The sequence below is a fragment of the Plectropomus leopardus genome, chromosome 3 (assembly GCF_026936395.1).
Source record: "Plectropomus leopardus strain MGB_pleo_1.0 chromosome 3, ASM2693639v1, whole genome shotgun sequence".
NCBI lineage: Eukaryota > Metazoa > Chordata > Actinopteri > Perciformes > Serranidae > Plectropomus > Plectropomus leopardus.
This window is the reverse complement of record NC_142178.1, coordinates 9,720,670-9,737,982: the sequence shown is the minus strand read 5'-3', so window position 1 is coordinate 9,737,982 and position 17,313 is coordinate 9,720,670. Positions and strand designations below refer to the sequence as shown.

The window sequence follows — 17,313 nt, the reverse complement described above, 5'->3', positions numbered from 1 at the left end:
CAAAATGTGGTCCTGTGGACACCTTAAAGCGCAACTTACCAAAGAAGCCATTTTTATTACTCTGCCAGACCACAGTCTGTCAGTCTGTGGCCTATGGAAAAATTTTGGGCCCCACCCCACTCCATCTCACTTTACGCTCCTGGCTCATGAAAATTTGCAGATGTGTAGGTGAGATCAAAATGAAAGCTGTGTTTGTGGTCATGGAAAATCAGGACAAGTTATGGTAATTTCAAAATCACGTTTTCCAAGCCAATTAAAGTCATGGAATTTTGTTAATGTGCATTGATATGTGACAGAGTTTTGTTTACCATCATATAGCATACAGATTTTTATTTCCTTACCACGTTCCTTCTCCCCCTCCATGTATGCCACTGGCTGAAATTATGTTTGAATAGAGTTTGGATTTGTTATGTTTGAAAAATGACAGGCAAGTAGGGCAAGAAAAAAAACTTTTATAATGGGTCCTTGAAAGACATGGAGGAAGTGTCACCTAGTAGCTCACCTGGTAGATCAGGTACCTCCAGAGGCTGTTACATTATTTCTGCTTCAGCCAGGTACAAAAAATAAAAAAATAAAAAAATAAAAATAAAGGAGACTAAAAGAAACACCCTTAATTATGTATATGACGTTTCGTGCCAAAATACCTTCTTAAGGCATTATTTGAAAAATGTTACAGGCAACAGAGCAGCTATTATTTAAGCATCGGGTTTGTATTAAGTTGTATCATCCTGCTCTGAAATCCAGATTGCACTTCTTAAAGAAGGTGCTTTATTGCACTATAATCCATCTCTCTGTGGTGATGCATGAAAAATAACAAAAGAAGGAGCCTTTCACGGATTACCACTGGTGCAATACTTCAGATCACTGGCCTATATACACTGAGTTACCACTTTACAAGAAACACCTCAACAATGTGAACAAACACAAAAACGCAGAAATGATTTTTCTTTGTGGAGCAGGTCATGTTTTAGTGAGTGTTAGTGTAGCACTGGACTCCATTGTGCTGAGAGGTGTTTACAACTTTCTTTCCCTTCATATGTAAATGCTATTTCATTATAATGCAGTCAAATACAACTCTGACATCGACTACAACCTTTAAAAGAACCATTGAGTTGAATCAACAACTCTCTTATACAGTGTCAATAAAAACTGAACAGGCTAGGCTACACAAAGGAAGGATTTATTGCATGGCTATTGCATAGGATTGCATTAGATTGTACAGGTGTATTAAACTAGTAACTCAGTGTCATTAAAGAGATAGCTCCGATTTTTTTTTAAGTGGGGTTGTATGGGGTTCTTCATAGTCAGCATATTGCATACGGTAGATGACTGTCAGCACGCCCCCAGTTTGGGGAAACAGGCTGGACTTTGAAACAGAGGCTAAGCAATCTACTACTGTGGATGGGGGCCAGCAACAAAGCCTATTTTATCCAGTTCAAAAAAGTCCCATCTAAAAATCAGCCCACTGAACACAGGAGCTGGGTCTGGTCTGCCGCAGCTTTGATCAGTTAGTTTGTTCATGTTACTGTGTGACTTTGGTGAATATGAACTAACTGCTTTATACACTAGAGTCACACAATAACACAAGACAACGACCAGCCTGAGGCAGCTGTAGATCAGCAGCTCCTGTGTTCAGCGATGTTAGATTAATGTTTTTCTCAATGAAGCCTGGCTTTGAACGGAGCAAAATAACACAAACTTTTTCTTTTGGAAATCACTGTCTGGCAGTAAGGGAAGGCAGTGAAAATCTTCTAAATATAGCATACATTTTAACAAATATCATTATTATTATTTAAATTGGACATTTTTGAGTGCCTAAAATATGCTTTGTTTATGACATATCTACAGCATTTCATTGCTTAGCTTCAGTGTCAGACTTAAGCCTGCTTTTTCCAAACTGGGGGCATAACGACTGACATCTGCTGTATGTAATATACTGTCTGTAGAAAACTACCCTATAAAAATCTGAACTATGCCTTTTAAAGGCCTAAAATAGGCGATGGCATTGTTTGTCTAGCTAGATGCTAAATCACTCAATTTTCATCAACAATGATAGACTCATTAAAAAATCCAACGGTTAAGAATTTCATTTAAATCTAAAAATCCCATTCATACTAAATTTTACATTTTTTTCTCCAGTGCAGCAGTGCTATTATTATCTTTTTGCCTTTTTTACATTCATTAGTCTCAGAGTTTTCCAGCGTCAGAAACAGGCCAAGTGCTTATCCACTTTTTCTCTCCACCTTGCTGAAGTAACTCCTCAGGTTTTTCAGTCCAACGCCAATCCTTTTCCTTGCTCCCAATCCTCCTGACCCCATTTGTAGCCTCAATCCCTGACCTCTTTCTCGCCTCACATTCTCTCCCTCCTCTGCTCCCACTTTTCTTACGCTGCTTTCCTTTTTATCTCACAGTCTTTCGGTTAACCTTCATTCCTCTTTCGGTGTGCTCTGTCAATGTCTGCTCAGTCGTCGTCTATGTTGTGTCCATTGATTTGACCAGACTCCCAGCGTTGAACCAGAGGGCTCTTGTGTCTAGGGGTCCTGGGACTCTGTGTGACAAGACGGGACAGCAGGAGTAAGTGGTGATTGCAAGGCAAAAGCCGACCAAATGTTGCATTTCAAGTGGGAGCAGAAAAAGAAAGAGAATTAGGGAGTAGAAACATCAGATGAGTGGGAGCAGGAGATGAGATCAATAAGCCAGCACAGGAGAAAAAAGGAGCAAAAAGATAAAAAAAGAAATGATTTCCTCTAGAGGACATCTCTTTGGATGAGCATCATTAGCTCCATAAGTCAGAGGGAGGTTAATGCAACTGTGATCCAAAGCCGTGTTTGGTGTGACTCAGTCAACAACCGAGGCCAATTTCTCCTGCAATCCTCCGTTTGCTCCTGAACTCTAATCAGGAACCAGGTCGGTGCAGAGAGCTGATAACCAACCGGCAGAGAGACAAAGAGAGAGAGAGAGGGCGAGATGCATGAGGCAGGGAGAGGAAAGAGAGCAAAATGTTGCTAATGCCAACGTCAAACTGAAGCGTGCAGCTAAAACCCGGCATATCAATGGCAAACTGAATTAAACAGCTAAAGCCACGGAGCAGCACTCGACTCTAATCTGAGATATCGCAGTTTCAAAGAGATGCAAGACCCACAAGGCAGGTAACGGAAATCAGTCGGATTGTCGATTGACTTGCCTCGTTTTTCCACTATTGACTGCACACACAAACGCACACCCACCCACCCACACACACACACACACACTCCTGCCCACACACACACACACAGACACACACACACACACACACACACACACACACACACACACACACTACAGACTCCCCCTCCCTCTCTGTCTCGGGGCTGTTTGCCTTCTTCCCTTATCTATAAAGATAAGCTCCTTACTGTGTGTTCAGTATGTTATCAGATGTTTGTGGCCCATATTTGGTGCAAACGAGATGCTGACATCCTCCCAAGAGCCTTTCTTCATGGGACCCTTTACAATCCGGTGCAGTTTTAAACATGCGTTCATATTCATGCTGCTGAGAGAATCACTGAACCTCTAAAGTGACACTGCAATTCATATATGAACTCTCAGTTAACCCTTGAACACCTGGATGATCATCAGTTTTCTCGTCCTGCATTCAGAAGCCTTTCACGAGCATGTAAACCTCTGAAACCTGAGAAAATTGGTTTATTTCTTTCAAAAACATGGGAGAAACATAATGATCAACTTCGCAAGAAATGTCACGCAAACTGTGAAAAAAAATGAGTAAAAGATGACAAGAAAATGATCTGAAAATTTGCACGGGAGGATTATTGGTTATTATCAAAAAATGAGGAGGGAAATGTCCCTTTTTTCCCTTTTTTATTTTTTGCTTATTTTCAAGTAATTTTCTTGCACATTTTTAAATAATTTCTTGCACTTTTAGAGCTATTTCTTAAGTTGCTGGTTGCCTTCTCCACATGATTTTGAAAGAAATCAAGCAAACTTGCTCAGGTTTCAAAGGGTTGATAAAGCTTTATTGTTGTGGAACTTGATATCCTTTTAAGCTGCATTTAAGGGAGACTCAGCAAAGTAATTTGCCTACATTTACATGTCCTATACCAAGTGTACCAGATAGGCAGGGGTAGTGTGTTCATTTTAAAGAGCAAAAATACTAAATTAATATCACTATGAGGCCTGGTTTCATTCTACATTATCAAATTTTCAGAAAGTCATAACAAGGAGTCACATAAAGGAAATTTTAATGTATAAATGTCATTGCAATAGGATGACCTGGTAATGCTACCTCACCTCTGGACAGTTTATTCTCTCGTCTTCAGCCTGGGCTGGGGGCCACACGCACATCTTGCCAACTGACTGGTGTGCTGCAAGAGAAAGAGTAAGTGGAATAAGAGCAGCGTAATAATGAGGCAGAAATATTCCTGTGATTTTGTTTGTGCTCCACACTGTAAGCAATAAAGCCTCGTTGAATCAGATTAAGAGTTAACATGAAGCAGAAGAGAGGGATGCAGAGGGACTTATGGGAAAGAAATGTGTTTGATTGAACATGAACTTGGTGAAAGAGAAACAAAATGTAGGCACTGGAAATGAAGGAGGAATATGAAAAAGGTTGCATTGTCTGTAAAACAATACATGATTGTTTCCCAGCACTGACTCATGGTCATTCATGTCCTGTAGTAGCACACCCTGATCGTCACACAGTTGTTAAAGCTATGATGACTGACGACACTGTCATTCATGTATAGTCACCATAAAAAAACCTTGGCAACCCTTCCTACTAACACAATGCACACGATCATACTGTGCAGAAGTCTGTTGTCTGATGTGCCCCCTCAGCCCTGCCAGAGGAACTCAAGCACCACTTCATGAACACCACCCATTATGTCCCAAATGTGCCCATTCAACTGTGGTGCAGTTATTAGTAGTGAAAATCATGGGGTGGCACACAAAACTAAAACCCATAACGGAATTTCAGGAATTCTATTATGCTGTTGTCATATATCAAAAACTAGCATAAAACTTATATTAGCCCGTCCCATTAAAGGCCTGCTCCCTTTTACTAGCCCAGTGTGGCTGCACATTTTGACAAACAAAGGCCTGTCTCAATTAGACAGTCTGGTTACCATGCAGTTCATTTTTATAGAAGTTCTTTGGCTACCTGCTGGAGCTAATATTAGTTAGCTGCTTAGATTGAGCACAAAAATAGTCAATTGTCAATATGGACATGCTACACACGGCTAGCTTAGTAAGATTCTCTATAATTCAGTTCAAAATCATTCAGTTCATTTTACTGACACCATAAGAATCAAAGAACAAAGAGGTTTAACTAAACAGTTTGGTTGTATTTCCCATCTTTTACAGAGCAGAACAGTTTTGTGTGGAGGTAAAGGAAGTAAAAGCCTGTCCCATATCTAAGCCAGTTGATTTTAGTAGTTTAAGCATAGCCCAGGCTATTAAGTGAAGTTTTAATAGATGTCCATATGTGTCCATGTCCATATTTAGGAGTCAAATACTGATATACTTTGTTATTTTACAGTTAAAACTACTAATTACTTTTACTGATTATCTGTTAACATTTTGAGATCCACAACAATCCTGTTTAAATGTATTATGTACATGTTCATCATGACTCATTGTTCTTCAAATAAGCTGGTTGTCCTTTTCCTTAAAAAGACAAATTGCCAGCTTTCATTTGAAGGTGTACATTGATTGTAAGGAGCAAAACAAGGAGGAAACAAGGCTTCTCTAGTTTAGGGGAACTCGTGAGTATCCACAGAATCCATTTTCATGCAGATATCTTGAGGTGAGACTCAACACATTCTCACTCTCAACATTAAATACCAACGCTTAGTCAGAGGCTTGTCAAGCCAAAATATGATGCACCAGGTACCCTCCTGAATCAGTTTTGGACTTTCAGGGACAGCGTGCCAATATGTGCTTGTTATGTGGATCATCGCTTCTAAAAAAATTCTGCTCCTTAAATGCATACAGTCTCCTTTCAAAATAAATTTAGAACATTTGTTAAAAGAAATCATTATTTGGTTTACTTTCTTAAGTTAAGGCAACAAAGAACATGGTTAGATTTATTGTTATTATTAAAACAACTCGGCTGACTTTTGGATGTGCACTGTGCACAACTAGCAGGCAGACCAGAGTTTGCGTGACATCATTCACCTCTTCTTCTGCCTGCCCGATGTGGACTTTCTATCTCTTTATACTTAGGTAGTGCCCAGAGCATCAGCAAATGCTGCTGTCGGGTTGTCACATTCAGCCACTAAAGCAGGCATGTCAAACTGGTCCACAGGGGGGCCGGTGTGGCTGCAGGTTTTTGTGCCAACCAACCAAGAGCACAGTTTGACCAATCAACTGTCTGAAGACGGAGATCAGTTGATTAAATGAGTCAAGTCTGGTGTGCTGCTACTTGGTTGGAAACAAAACCTGCAGCCACACCGGCCCCCCTGTGGACCACTTTGACATGCCTGCACTAAAGTATGCCTCTGTTTGTCAGTATCTGATCCTGATGGCCCAGTGAGTGAGAGACCAGGTTGTGAGAGTTCAATAAACCCCTCTGAAAGTGGCCATGCAAGTTGTTCCTTAATTTGGCCTAACTTTGGAGCAAAGTTGAAGGGGTGCACTAATGATGTCAGAGAGACCATGCCCTCTTTCGCCTTCGATGACTGGTGACACTGACATTCAATAAGTCACATAACACACATTAGCAACCCTGTCTGCCATCAAAATGCACTCAAACATATTGTACAGTCTATTGTCTGATAATCCCTCTCAACCCTGCCAGATGAACTCAAGCACCTCTTCATTCACACCACTCATCATGTTTAAATATGATAATTTAAATCAACTTTAAACTGGATGTTAACTAACACTTAATTATAGAAAAGCTGATATTGTTTCACACAATTTAATTGTTAACGTTTAGGTTAATTTACACAAGTTTGCATTTGTGCTACACTTTCGATTAGACGCTTTTTATTCGTTTTTGTTTAGCTACTGTATTGGTTACAACTAATTGTCCAATGCTTTTATCTAACAGGTCCGCTAAATGTCCCTCTCTGCTCGCTGGCTTATTAGCTTTCACATACTCAACAGCACCTTGCAGTAACGGCAGACTCAACATCTGGCTCTCTATGTTTAGTCAAATTGTAATACCTAACGCTATACATATCTATATGTCTGTGTGGTTATACAAATTACTCTGCAATCTTCCCATGTAACCCTGGCACCTGCAGACAAAATCTCTGGGGTATAAGTACCACTAGTTGGGAGTAACTGCTGTACAGTTAATGCACATAATGGCTGCAAAGTTGAACAAACACATCAATGCACATTAATAACCTGTCCTCTCAGCAGGCTGTATTAGCAGCACTATATCTTACATTTGATCATGTTGTAATAAGACTTAACACTAAATCTTTCTCACCATGAGAACTAAAAAAACAACAGCTTGCATGAACTTTTTGAACGCTTCATCCCAAAATTGGACTCTACCAACCTGCCCCTTTCTTGCTGACACAATAAAGTGTCGAGCTATGACTCAGGACTTTTTCTTCACCTCAGCTTTTGCAATTAATCTGACAGACTAGATGCTTTATTTATTGTGGAGTTACAGACTTTTATTTTGTTGTCGGCCAGCTTATGGTCTCCGGTGCAAAATTATTGCTCATAACAGCTAACACTGATTTCGGAAGCCGTCTTGAGGTTTTCCACTGACCATGAGAAAAATAAAATAATATGCTCGCCGGGCTGTTTCAGGGGGTTTTCATCATCTCACCACAGATATAAAAACAAAAAAAATAAAAATAAAATTATACACATACCCCCATACAAACACACTGCCTGTGTGGGTGCAAGCAGAATCAATCATAGCCTGCACACACACACACACATTTCTAGCTCTTATCTAGACACCCAGCACTTCACTAACCTGCTGGGGGTCTAGTTCCCCCTCTAGATGATGAGCAAGGTAAGTCAGGAACAGCCAGTCCGTTTATTGAAGTAGGAGACAACGTGTTACTCTTTACTTCTGTGCTGAGTGGCCTCTCTCCTCCTCCTCCTCCTCCTACCCCCCCAGGTTTTTCAGTGCCCCCATACAGACTGATCCTCTGCTTGTGAAGTTCCTTCTCCCTCTCTTGAGCCTCGCGGATGTCCTGCTCCACTTTAAGTCCATTTGTTGAAGAGCGCAGCTTGAAAAAGGGGTTCTCCTTGGGTACCATCTCTTCCTCTTCCCTCTCCTCTTTTTCCTGATCACTGAATTTAATCCCACCATGTCCTTCTGTCCTGGATGAGGAGATGTTTGGCCCTCTGGAGTCTACTACAGTCTCTGGTTTGGCGTGGTAGAGCTTATGTGACGGGACGCTCAGATTGTTCTCCAGGATAATGACCTGACAGGCTGTCCCCTCAGAAAAGCTCGGTCCTCTTGGAGTTGAAGAGGTGGAACTCCCTCCCTTGGCTTGGCTCTGTGTGGGAATCCTCTCCACGTACGAGCCTCCTATGGTGGATGCCTGCGATGAGACGTCCTCCAGGGTTGAAATGTCACTGGCAAAGGACCAGGATGTGGTCTTACTTCTGACTGGCAAACTCAAAGTTGAATCATTGGGTTTCTGAAAGGCCTCAAAAAGCTGTTTCCTCTCTTTGAGTTGGCGTACCGTGCCTTTGTCATAGAAACCTGGAACTTTTCCAAGCTTGACCAGATCCTGTTCCCTCTGGGCCTCCGCGTGGATGTCATGCTGCATCTTTTTGCCTGCAAACTGCCTGTCTTTGCCTTGACACCTCTCAGACTTGTCAGTTATTGACTGGCAGAGAACAGATTTCCTCAAAGGGATCTCTACGTACTCTGGGGAAGTAGGAGGATTTGGAAGTCCTCTGGACCTTCTCAGGCTGTGTTCACGCTCTATAGCCCGTCGGATCTCCCTCTCAATGGGTGTCTCTTTGGGTATGGGTGCTGGAGTCCCCGTGGCGATGGTGGTGTTGCCCTCCAAAGTGCTGCACGGGGAGAAGTCTGCTGAAACTCCACTGTCACTCTCATCGCACGAGTCACTCTCCATCCTGGTGTGCATAGAAGAAACAAAGCTGTGTTTTTCTTGCTTAAGCTTTTGTGTTTGGACTGGTCTTCTGTCGTGTTGCTGCCCAACCGCCTTGCTCTTTTCAGGTCTGCTCTCTTTCTGACCTCCCTCTCCACCTGTTTGCTCGCTTTCTCCCTCTGTCCTTCCCCCCGCCCTGCTGTGCCTCTCTCTCACAACACAACCAGAGCCTTGAGAAGCTGCCCCGCCCTGATTGGGCAGCTCCATGGCAACAGTCGACAAAGAGCTCTGGCCGAGCACCTGTTGTGCAGCTTCCTGGTTCACTCCCTTGGGGGCAAGTTCCCTTTGGTCCTGCGACAGCAGCTCCTCCTGCTGTTTTGTTGAAGGAACTACAGGAAAAGTTGGGTCTTGTTCTGTGGAAACATTGGCGGAATATGAGGCTTGGAGAGGCCTGTCACTGATGTCTAGTGTAGTCCATTGCTGCTGACAAGACATAATATTACTGCTCACTTCCTCTTCTTCCTCACTTTCATCAGCAAAAGGAGGAGAGCACACAGTGTATACATCATCTGAGCTGTTTCTGTCAGAGAGAGAATGATGAGTACTTGGATTTATTCCAGCAGCTGCAGCTCGTGGCACATTATTTTCTAGTTCACTGTTGTCAAAATCATCTGGTGAAGCGTTCAGCTGTGTGTCATTCTCCTCTGTTGTCAAATTATCTCCTGTCATCTCCTCAGTTGATGACTCTACATCTTTATTTACTGGCTCAGCTAGGAAAGGCGTGTGTGGACATTCATGACTGTTCTGGCTATCGGGACACGTATGGTCTTCGGTTGGGTCTGATATGATCTCAGTGTCACTGATCCACTCCTCCCCCTCTAGGCTGGACAAGCTTTCTTTCTCGAAGCATTCCTGTGTTGATGAAGCACAGTTGGGAAGAGGTGGGAAAGCATAGTCACATGGTTCAATACACTTGACCTCTTGAGTCTTTAATGCCTCTGATAGTTGGGCAACTTGTTCCAAATCTGTCACCATCTCTTGTGTCTCCCTGGGGGTGCACAGACTAATTCCTGTTGATTCCTGATCTTCTGATATGGTGGCATCAACTGTTTCAGATCTTGAGAGCATTTGGCTCCCTTGCAGCGTTTCGTCAAGCATGTCGTCTTCAGGTTCAGCCCTAGGAGCCTTTTTCTCTTGCAGAGGAGAATTGTGACTTGCAGTTGCACCCACTTCACCTTGTGCCCAGAACTCATTGACCCACTCATCTTGTGAGCTGACAGGACCCTGTTCCTGCCAGGCCACGGGCTTTGTTGCCATGGTGACAAGTCTGCCGACGTAAAATTCGTTTGGAGCAGTCAGTTGTTCGGCCTCCAGCCAGTCAGTCTGAGTGAGAGAAGAGGGACGCAGAGGGGAAAGGGGCAAACAACAGAGTGATTAACGCAGTGCATCAACAAACATGGTCACCCATTTATACCCCATTATTTCAATGCAGATGAAATGTCTCGCTGTAGTATTACCACGAGAATGAATCATCATTCTGTATCTACTGTGACATTTACTGCGGAATAGTTTTGAAATGCTAAGTGCTTTGTTTTCGTTTCTGTTTTCAAACCTCATTCAACCTGCATTGCAACACTACTGCTCGTAGAATAGGAAGTGACATTTAAAAAGAAATGGTGAGAATACAAAATAAATAAAGAATAATACAAACAGTTGGTTTTCATCCTGTCTGGTGCCTGTGGTAGCAAAATACTCTATGTCACTTTATTTTCTTTCTAACTTGTCACCAATTTTTGTATTTGTGCACAAAATTGTGCATGGTAGCTGGGGCAAGATTAGAGCAATGTGTTTGTGTCCCATCCTTTTAATGGCTGAGTGCTCTTGTTCCCACATGACAGGCAGCCTGTTTATAACTTTGTGTTCAGCTTTGGCTGTAAGGTAGTAGCTACTCTGCTCTGTTCTGCAACGTATAAAGTTTTCTGCTGAACACACCTTTCTTTAATCTGCTTACAGGCTGGGGAATGGCTCAGCCCCCCCATACACACACACACACACACACACACACAAAGCACACACAATCTGAAATCAAAATAGGATTGGCCGCAGGGTGACTAAAGGGAGGTCCAGGTCCTTATTTCCTCTTTAATACACACACTATCTCTGTTAGTTCAAATTTGCCCTATACCAATATTATTGCCTTTCCAACACCTCTTGTACACACACAAATATACATATAACTCCTGTGTTGTTCTTCCACAAAATTTCTCATCCATGTTGATTCCTGCCAAACCACTCTGGCCGGACTCCAGCTGTGACTGATCATTAAGGGAAATGTAGATCCTGGCACTTGGGGATGATGATTTGGGACGGATGGACATATACAATAGATATTTATGGTACACCTCCGTCTCATGTAGAGATAATAAGGACTGACAACAAGACATGGCAGGATGGATGGGGAACACTGAAGTGACAATGATGGCAGAACAACGTGGCCCAACGTGGGTAAATTAGGATGAGAGCAGTGAGTCATGACAGATATGACAGACACTGTTTACAAGCAACAATTGTTGGCTTGGTGACTGTTTGGTGACTGTCCTATTGGAATCAGGCTGTCATTGGTAAAAAAAAAAAAACAAAAAACAAAAAACAAAAAAAAAGTGCTGTCGTTTCGAGGTTATTGTATTGGAAAAACAATGTTGTGCCCATAATTTTTCTTAGGGGTGGCCAGATTGAGCCACTAAAAAATGTTGGGCTGGCACACCAAAACCAAAATTTCAGGAATTCTATTATGCTATTTAAGTATAGGTTAGATTTAAGTATAGGCTAGAAAAAACAGTCAATGAAGAGTTGTGTAGTTGCATACTGATGTACTTTGATTCATATAATTTACAGTAATTGTTACTAATTATAAGACATGCAAATGAAAAAGATTTGGGGTAATTTAGTGAGATCTAGCTGTGAGGATTGCATATTGTAACCTACTGAAACGTGTGATCAGGAGCTAAGTTATCTGCAGAGGTCTCAAAACAAATGGACCAGGTGATAAAAAAAAATGTGAAAAACACTCAATAAAGTAGTTTCACATTATACATCAGTGTCTCTGGGATGACTTCTAGCTCACCTGGTAGAGTGTGCATCCCATATAGGCCGAGGCCACTGCAGCAGCGTAGGTTCGATTCCAACCTGTGGCTCTGCACGTCATTCCTCCTGTCTTTCCAGCTGCACTATAATTAAGGCCAAAAAGCTTAAAAAATAAACAAATCTGCGTCTCTTCTATGCTTCCTCTCCGAAACAAATGTTAAAAAAAAAAAAAAATCAGTTTTCCCCATTTTCTCATCACAGAGGAGCTGCTAACTACAGTGTTTGACACAAAAAGCAGAAAACATGAATGGCCCTATCCAGAACAAGGTTTGTGTATTCTTGGCTACTGTAGAAACATGGCAGTGCAACATGGTGAACTTTATGAATATGGACATGCTCTAATAGATATAAATGGTTCATTCTAAGATAATAAAAACACAATGAAGAAAACATACTTATATATCATATTCAACTTCTGACAATACATCCCCCTAAATCCTACACACTGGACCTTTAATGTGTCATGTATCTATACATGTTTGGCCATTCATCGTCCTTCAAATAGGGTGGTTGTCATTTCCTTTTAAAAGACAAATATAAAGCTTTAATTTGAAGGAGTACATTGATTGTGAGGAACAAAACATTTACCGGGAACAAGCCCACTTCGGGGAGACTTGTGGGTACTTATAGAGCCTATTGTCATTAAGGTCTCTTGAGGTGAAAGTTCTTTGAAAATGGCCATGCTAGTTGTTTCCTCGCCAAAAAAAAATTGCCTGATTTTGGAGTGGCATTATTTAGCTCCCTTACCGACAAGCTATGCCGCCATGGTTAGTGCTTTAAACTGAAAGGTTACGCTTAAAAACTGAGGGGGCAATGAATCTTAAAGACACTAACACTGACCTTGAATTATTTTTATCAGGGAGGGGGTAACACATTTCTCAGGGGGGTTCATTGCTACTGCACCTTTCCAGATTCCAGACAAAGAAAATAACTGGACTTTATATAGTCAGCTATTGCTTGGGTAAGTTGTTTAGTAGACCACATGGTGACAGACTCACTTTCTTGCAGTTCATAGCGGTAGCATTATGTCACTCATTGACTGAGGGATCTCAGCATGAATTTTCATTGTGAAACAGAGTGTGAAAACTAGCATTTTGTTACAGTGAGAGGGAGACTGCTGTGATGGTTTAACTGAAATCTTTGCAAATCTCTGCTTAAACAGTTTTATTCACCAACACCTGCTGATTCTGTGGAAAATCCTGCTGAAAAAATAAACAAGCTTAGATCCATTAATACAATGATCCTGCAACGCTACAGTAGTGAAACAATGCCCTCATTGATAGTGTGGTATGGTAATGTAATCTGATTACTCTGAGTGGAAACTCTGACATGCCATAATGAGATATTTCCCTTATGTACATTTGCTCCCACAAACTAATGGCATTATAGATCTAATATGACATGCTGTTCTGTTGTATTTTCAAAGATTCTCAGCGAACGCTGGCAGAATTTATCCAAAGGTTCTCCAACTCTCTCATTGGGTAAGAGAGGTTGCAAGAGATTGCGGCTTTAAAACTCCCATTACATAACAGACTCATGTTTTGCTCATTATCTACAAAGGGGCCCATTTTATCAAAAGAACAGCAAAATCATGATCATCATTAAAAATACATCTGCGACGGGCCTTACAAATAAACTTGCCCTCCTTTTTTGGGGTCAGCAGTGTCCTAAGGTAGTTTAAGATCTGAGGGCATATGACAAAAATGCAAATGAATTTAAATAAATGCAGCCAACTTCATCCCTAATTAGAATTAGCTCTGCTACTATCTAATGGTTGCTGACATAGTTCTTTGCACAAATTACAGTCACTTAGTTTGATATGCTTTAGTCATTGTAACCAAAAAATAAAACCAGAAAAAGCTGGCATCTGCAGACATGACTTTTTACAATAATTTCTGTTACATTTTCAATTGAGTGGACTATAATGGATGCATGTGTGCTGATAATTTCAAGGTCAACAAAAGCAGAGTAAATTACAAAATACTAGAATAAGCAGTTGCACATACCTGTTAACAAAATACTTTGAAAAACTTCCTCCAAATGACAGATACTCATTTCTGAGAATGCGCACTTGTCTTCTTTCAGGTCACTGATGTATAATCAACACAAAAGGAATCTCTTTGCTCCCAGCTCTACAGCCCCGCCGCCTGTATCTCCTCCCTTGTGCTCACTAACACCCTCAGTACACCAGTGCACGCCTACATTTGCATACCATGCTCACACCAACAAACATTCACTAACACAAGAGTTGGCACGTGTGCATGCACCAATACATGTGCTAGAGGCTTACCCTATTGTTGTGGATTTAAAAATGTATAGTGCTAATCCAATTAGTGAGCAACACGTTAATTATTACAGCATGGAAGTGAATGAGGAATGTAGCAGAGGGATAAGAGGGTGATTATATGACTGCGCACTTTCATTTTGTCCTTTTATATCTGCAGAAAAAAAAATTAATGGCGTAATTTTATTTTAAGTATTACATGTTTTTTTTTTTCACATTGGTAAAAAAAACAGAAATTAGAGTTCAGTGTTTCAAGGTGTAATTTACAGCACTACAATACATCTATTTTATGAAGAAGTCACATCAAGTCAAGTAAATTATAGTCATTTAACGTAAAAACACAATTTTACTCAAAAGCTGAATGTTCAAACTATTTGCTGAGTGGGCATTTTTGCTAAATGAAAACATAGGAATAAAATTGACATAGACATTGTAACAAAATAAATGTGTGTGTCACGTTGTATTGGCTGTATACATTGATTTTGGGTGACATGACTAAAACCCAGAAATCTCAAACCCAGTACCTCCGGTTTCCTCGACTCGGTGTCACTGTGTTTTTTAAATGAGTTTTTGGTCTTAAGCCTGAAATAAGGTCTGTAGTTAACACTAACTTAGAGGCTTTCGTGTTTTGTTCTACAACATAAAGCACAAAAGTAAATATCTCACTTGCAAAATTTGAAGCTTTCATCTGTCTTAAAAATGGCGGTTGCTGACGAGAGGTTAAATGACTACAGAACATCATCACGCCGAAACATACTGAGCACGGCTTTAAGCCTACAGTCTCGTAGCAGTGGCGACATGACGGTAGTGTAGTTTGTTTGTAGCCTGACGATAACTTTTTTCCTTCTGGCTATTGCATTTAGGCTTAAAAAATCCTGGTGGTGTTCATTTGTGGAGATTATCTGATTGAACAAAATGTGTAAGTATAATAAATGTTTTGTTACCACAGAGCTTTTTTTCTGCAATGATCCAAAATCTAATGAAAAAATCCCATAGACTTTTTGACAGGGAAACCAGGGCAATGTTAGCTTTCCAGTTGGCCTACAGAGAAACGTCATCCCTGAGGCACTCTACATAAGTAAGTATAGCATTACAGTATACTTTCTAAAAATGCAATAAATGACAATAACTATTTTCTTCATGAATTCCACATGTAGTGCAACATAAATGACTGTCACTTTACTCAGATATTATGTAGGCTTTCTGACAAATACCATGTATTAAAGACATTATGACCATTTTGATCGCTGGGTGAATGTCTAATTAACTGCAGGTAACTTAGCTGTGATGGCTAACATGAGTGATGGCTGATCGATTAGTACTCACAAATAGGTCTGTTTTAACCAAAAACATTGGTTTACACTCCATGCAATGACTAACAGTTTTTAGCAGAATTCTATTCATTCTAGTTCTACTGCTAAATGGCATAACTATTGATGTTAATGTTTCCATTACATGCATGTTCTAAGGTGTTATTATTGTTATAGTAATACAGTCCCTATCAACAATTGATGCAAACATTAAATTATGCTAAGTATACGCTGATGGAATATTCTCAGAATTTATGAGCTGTTTTCTAGCTAATGCACTGACGTTATGCTAGATAGCTAACTTTCTGACAGGTATTAACATTTTAAGAACAAAATCATTCATAAAATAAGCACTTCATTACACTTTGTAAAACTATTACAATCAACAGTAATCTGACATTTGACAAAAATGAAACATATGACAGTACAGTGTTTGACACTGTTGACTGGACCAACAGCAGTCGAGCAACAGCTTCTGCAAGGATACAGCAACATCACATGGACAAACCGTAATAACAGACTTTAGATAAAAATGTAATGTAATGTAAAAGAATGGAATCTGCGACTGAATATCGTGTATAAATGTGGTCCCTCATGCCTGTTGTTCCTCTGTTTTCTCCTCAGTGTGAGCTGCTGCTGCTGCTGTGGATTGGCTCTCCGGTTGTTCTGGACAAAGCCCCTTGGTAGGATCCATCACAACAGGTGTAGGCAGCTGATAACACTCCAGCTGAGCCTTGAACTCCTCCAACTCCTTCTCCTCCACCTCCCTCCTCTTGCTCAGCAGGTACAGGTCTAAAGATTGCCTCTTCTTAGACTTCACAATCCATTGCATCACGACGCAGTCTGGACAGGACGTGTAGAGGAAAGAGGCACTGAGGTCGAAGCGATTCCCCACATCAAAGGTGAAGGTGCTGCCCTCTACAGAGATGTTGTAGGGCAGGTACTGGCACTGATCACCAAATCGGTTAATTTGGGTATAAGAGAACTTGGACGGTTCACTGGAGTTGGAGAAGTACATAGTGATGCTGTCTCTTAGTCTTAGGGCCTCCATGGATTGAGTGTGGTTGAGACTGCCTGCAACTAAGGCCCATCCACCCACGAAATGATGAGGATCCAGCTGAGCCAAAGGCCGGACCAATTCTTCACAGGCCAGAGGAGCTGAATGGCTCACAGATATCAAGCAGAGGAGAAAGGTGGCGAACACAGCAAACATGTTGAGATTTCACTGATTCTGTGTTGATATTCAGCATTCACCTTTTAATCTGTGCTCTCAGTTGCTGTTTCTCACTAAGAGTGGAGCTGGATGGGACGCTCGTTCTATTTATAGTGCAAATTGCATAAAGAATGTCCAGTCTTGCAACACAGTACAGGTTCTTTGTCCCTTATCTAAGTGTGGTCTCCATGATGGTGCAATGACAGAAAGTCTGATAACTCATACTGTTGTTTTGGTTCTCTCCACTTGAAATTTTGTTGTGAATTATTTATCTATTTATTTCAACATTTTCTGTGAATAAAACAGTGTGCACTGAAATAAGTGCAGTCC

The 17,313-nt window shown here is 41.0% G+C and overlaps 2 protein-coding genes across 2 annotated transcripts; both read right to left on the bottom strand.

Annotated features, from left to right (window-relative positions):
* Window positions 1-1,159: 1,159 nt before the first annotated feature.
* On the bottom strand, window positions 1,160-12,666 carry LOC121941670 (uncharacterized). The gene is made up of 4 exons (XM_088075540.1): window positions 12,157-12,666; window positions 7,937-10,415; window positions 4,285-4,358; window positions 1,160-2,548 (listed from the first exon to the last, which is right to left on the bottom strand). Exons 1-4 carry the CDS (start codon window positions 12,235-12,237, stop codon window positions 2,462-2,464), a joined length of 2,721 nt encoding a protein of 906 aa, XP_087931666.1. The 5' UTR covers window positions 12,238-12,666; the 3' UTR covers window positions 1,160-2,461.
* Window positions 12,667-14,629: 1,963 nt separating this feature from the next.
* Window positions 14,630-17,067, bottom strand: LOC148189909 (uncharacterized). Its single transcript, XM_088075541.1, has one exon. It carries the CDS (start codon window positions 16,981-16,983, stop codon window positions 16,363-16,365), a length of 621 nt encoding a protein of 206 aa, XP_087931667.1. The 5' UTR covers window positions 16,984-17,067; the 3' UTR covers window positions 14,630-16,362.
* Window positions 17,068-17,313: the final 246 nt, after the last annotated feature.

Excerpts from the sequence above, each read along its gene's own strand:
- LOC148189909 (XM_088075541.1), bottom strand. The coding sequence starts at position 16,983 with ATGTTTGCTGTGTTCGCCACCTTTCTCCTCTGCTTGATATCTGTGAGC.
- LOC121941670 (XM_088075540.1), bottom strand. The coding sequence starts at position 12,237 with ATGACGTGCAGAGCCACAGGTTGGAATCGAACCTACGCTGCTGCAGTG. Across the intron at positions 4,359-7,936 it reads GGGAACTAGACCCCCAGCAG|CACACCAGTCAGTTGGCAAG; the intron begins GTTAGTGAAGTG and ends TTTCTCTTGCAG. Across the intron at positions 2,549-4,284 it reads AGAGAATAAACTGTCCAGAG|AGTCCCAGGACCCCTAGACA; the intron begins GTGAGGTAGCAT and ends CTTGTCACACAG.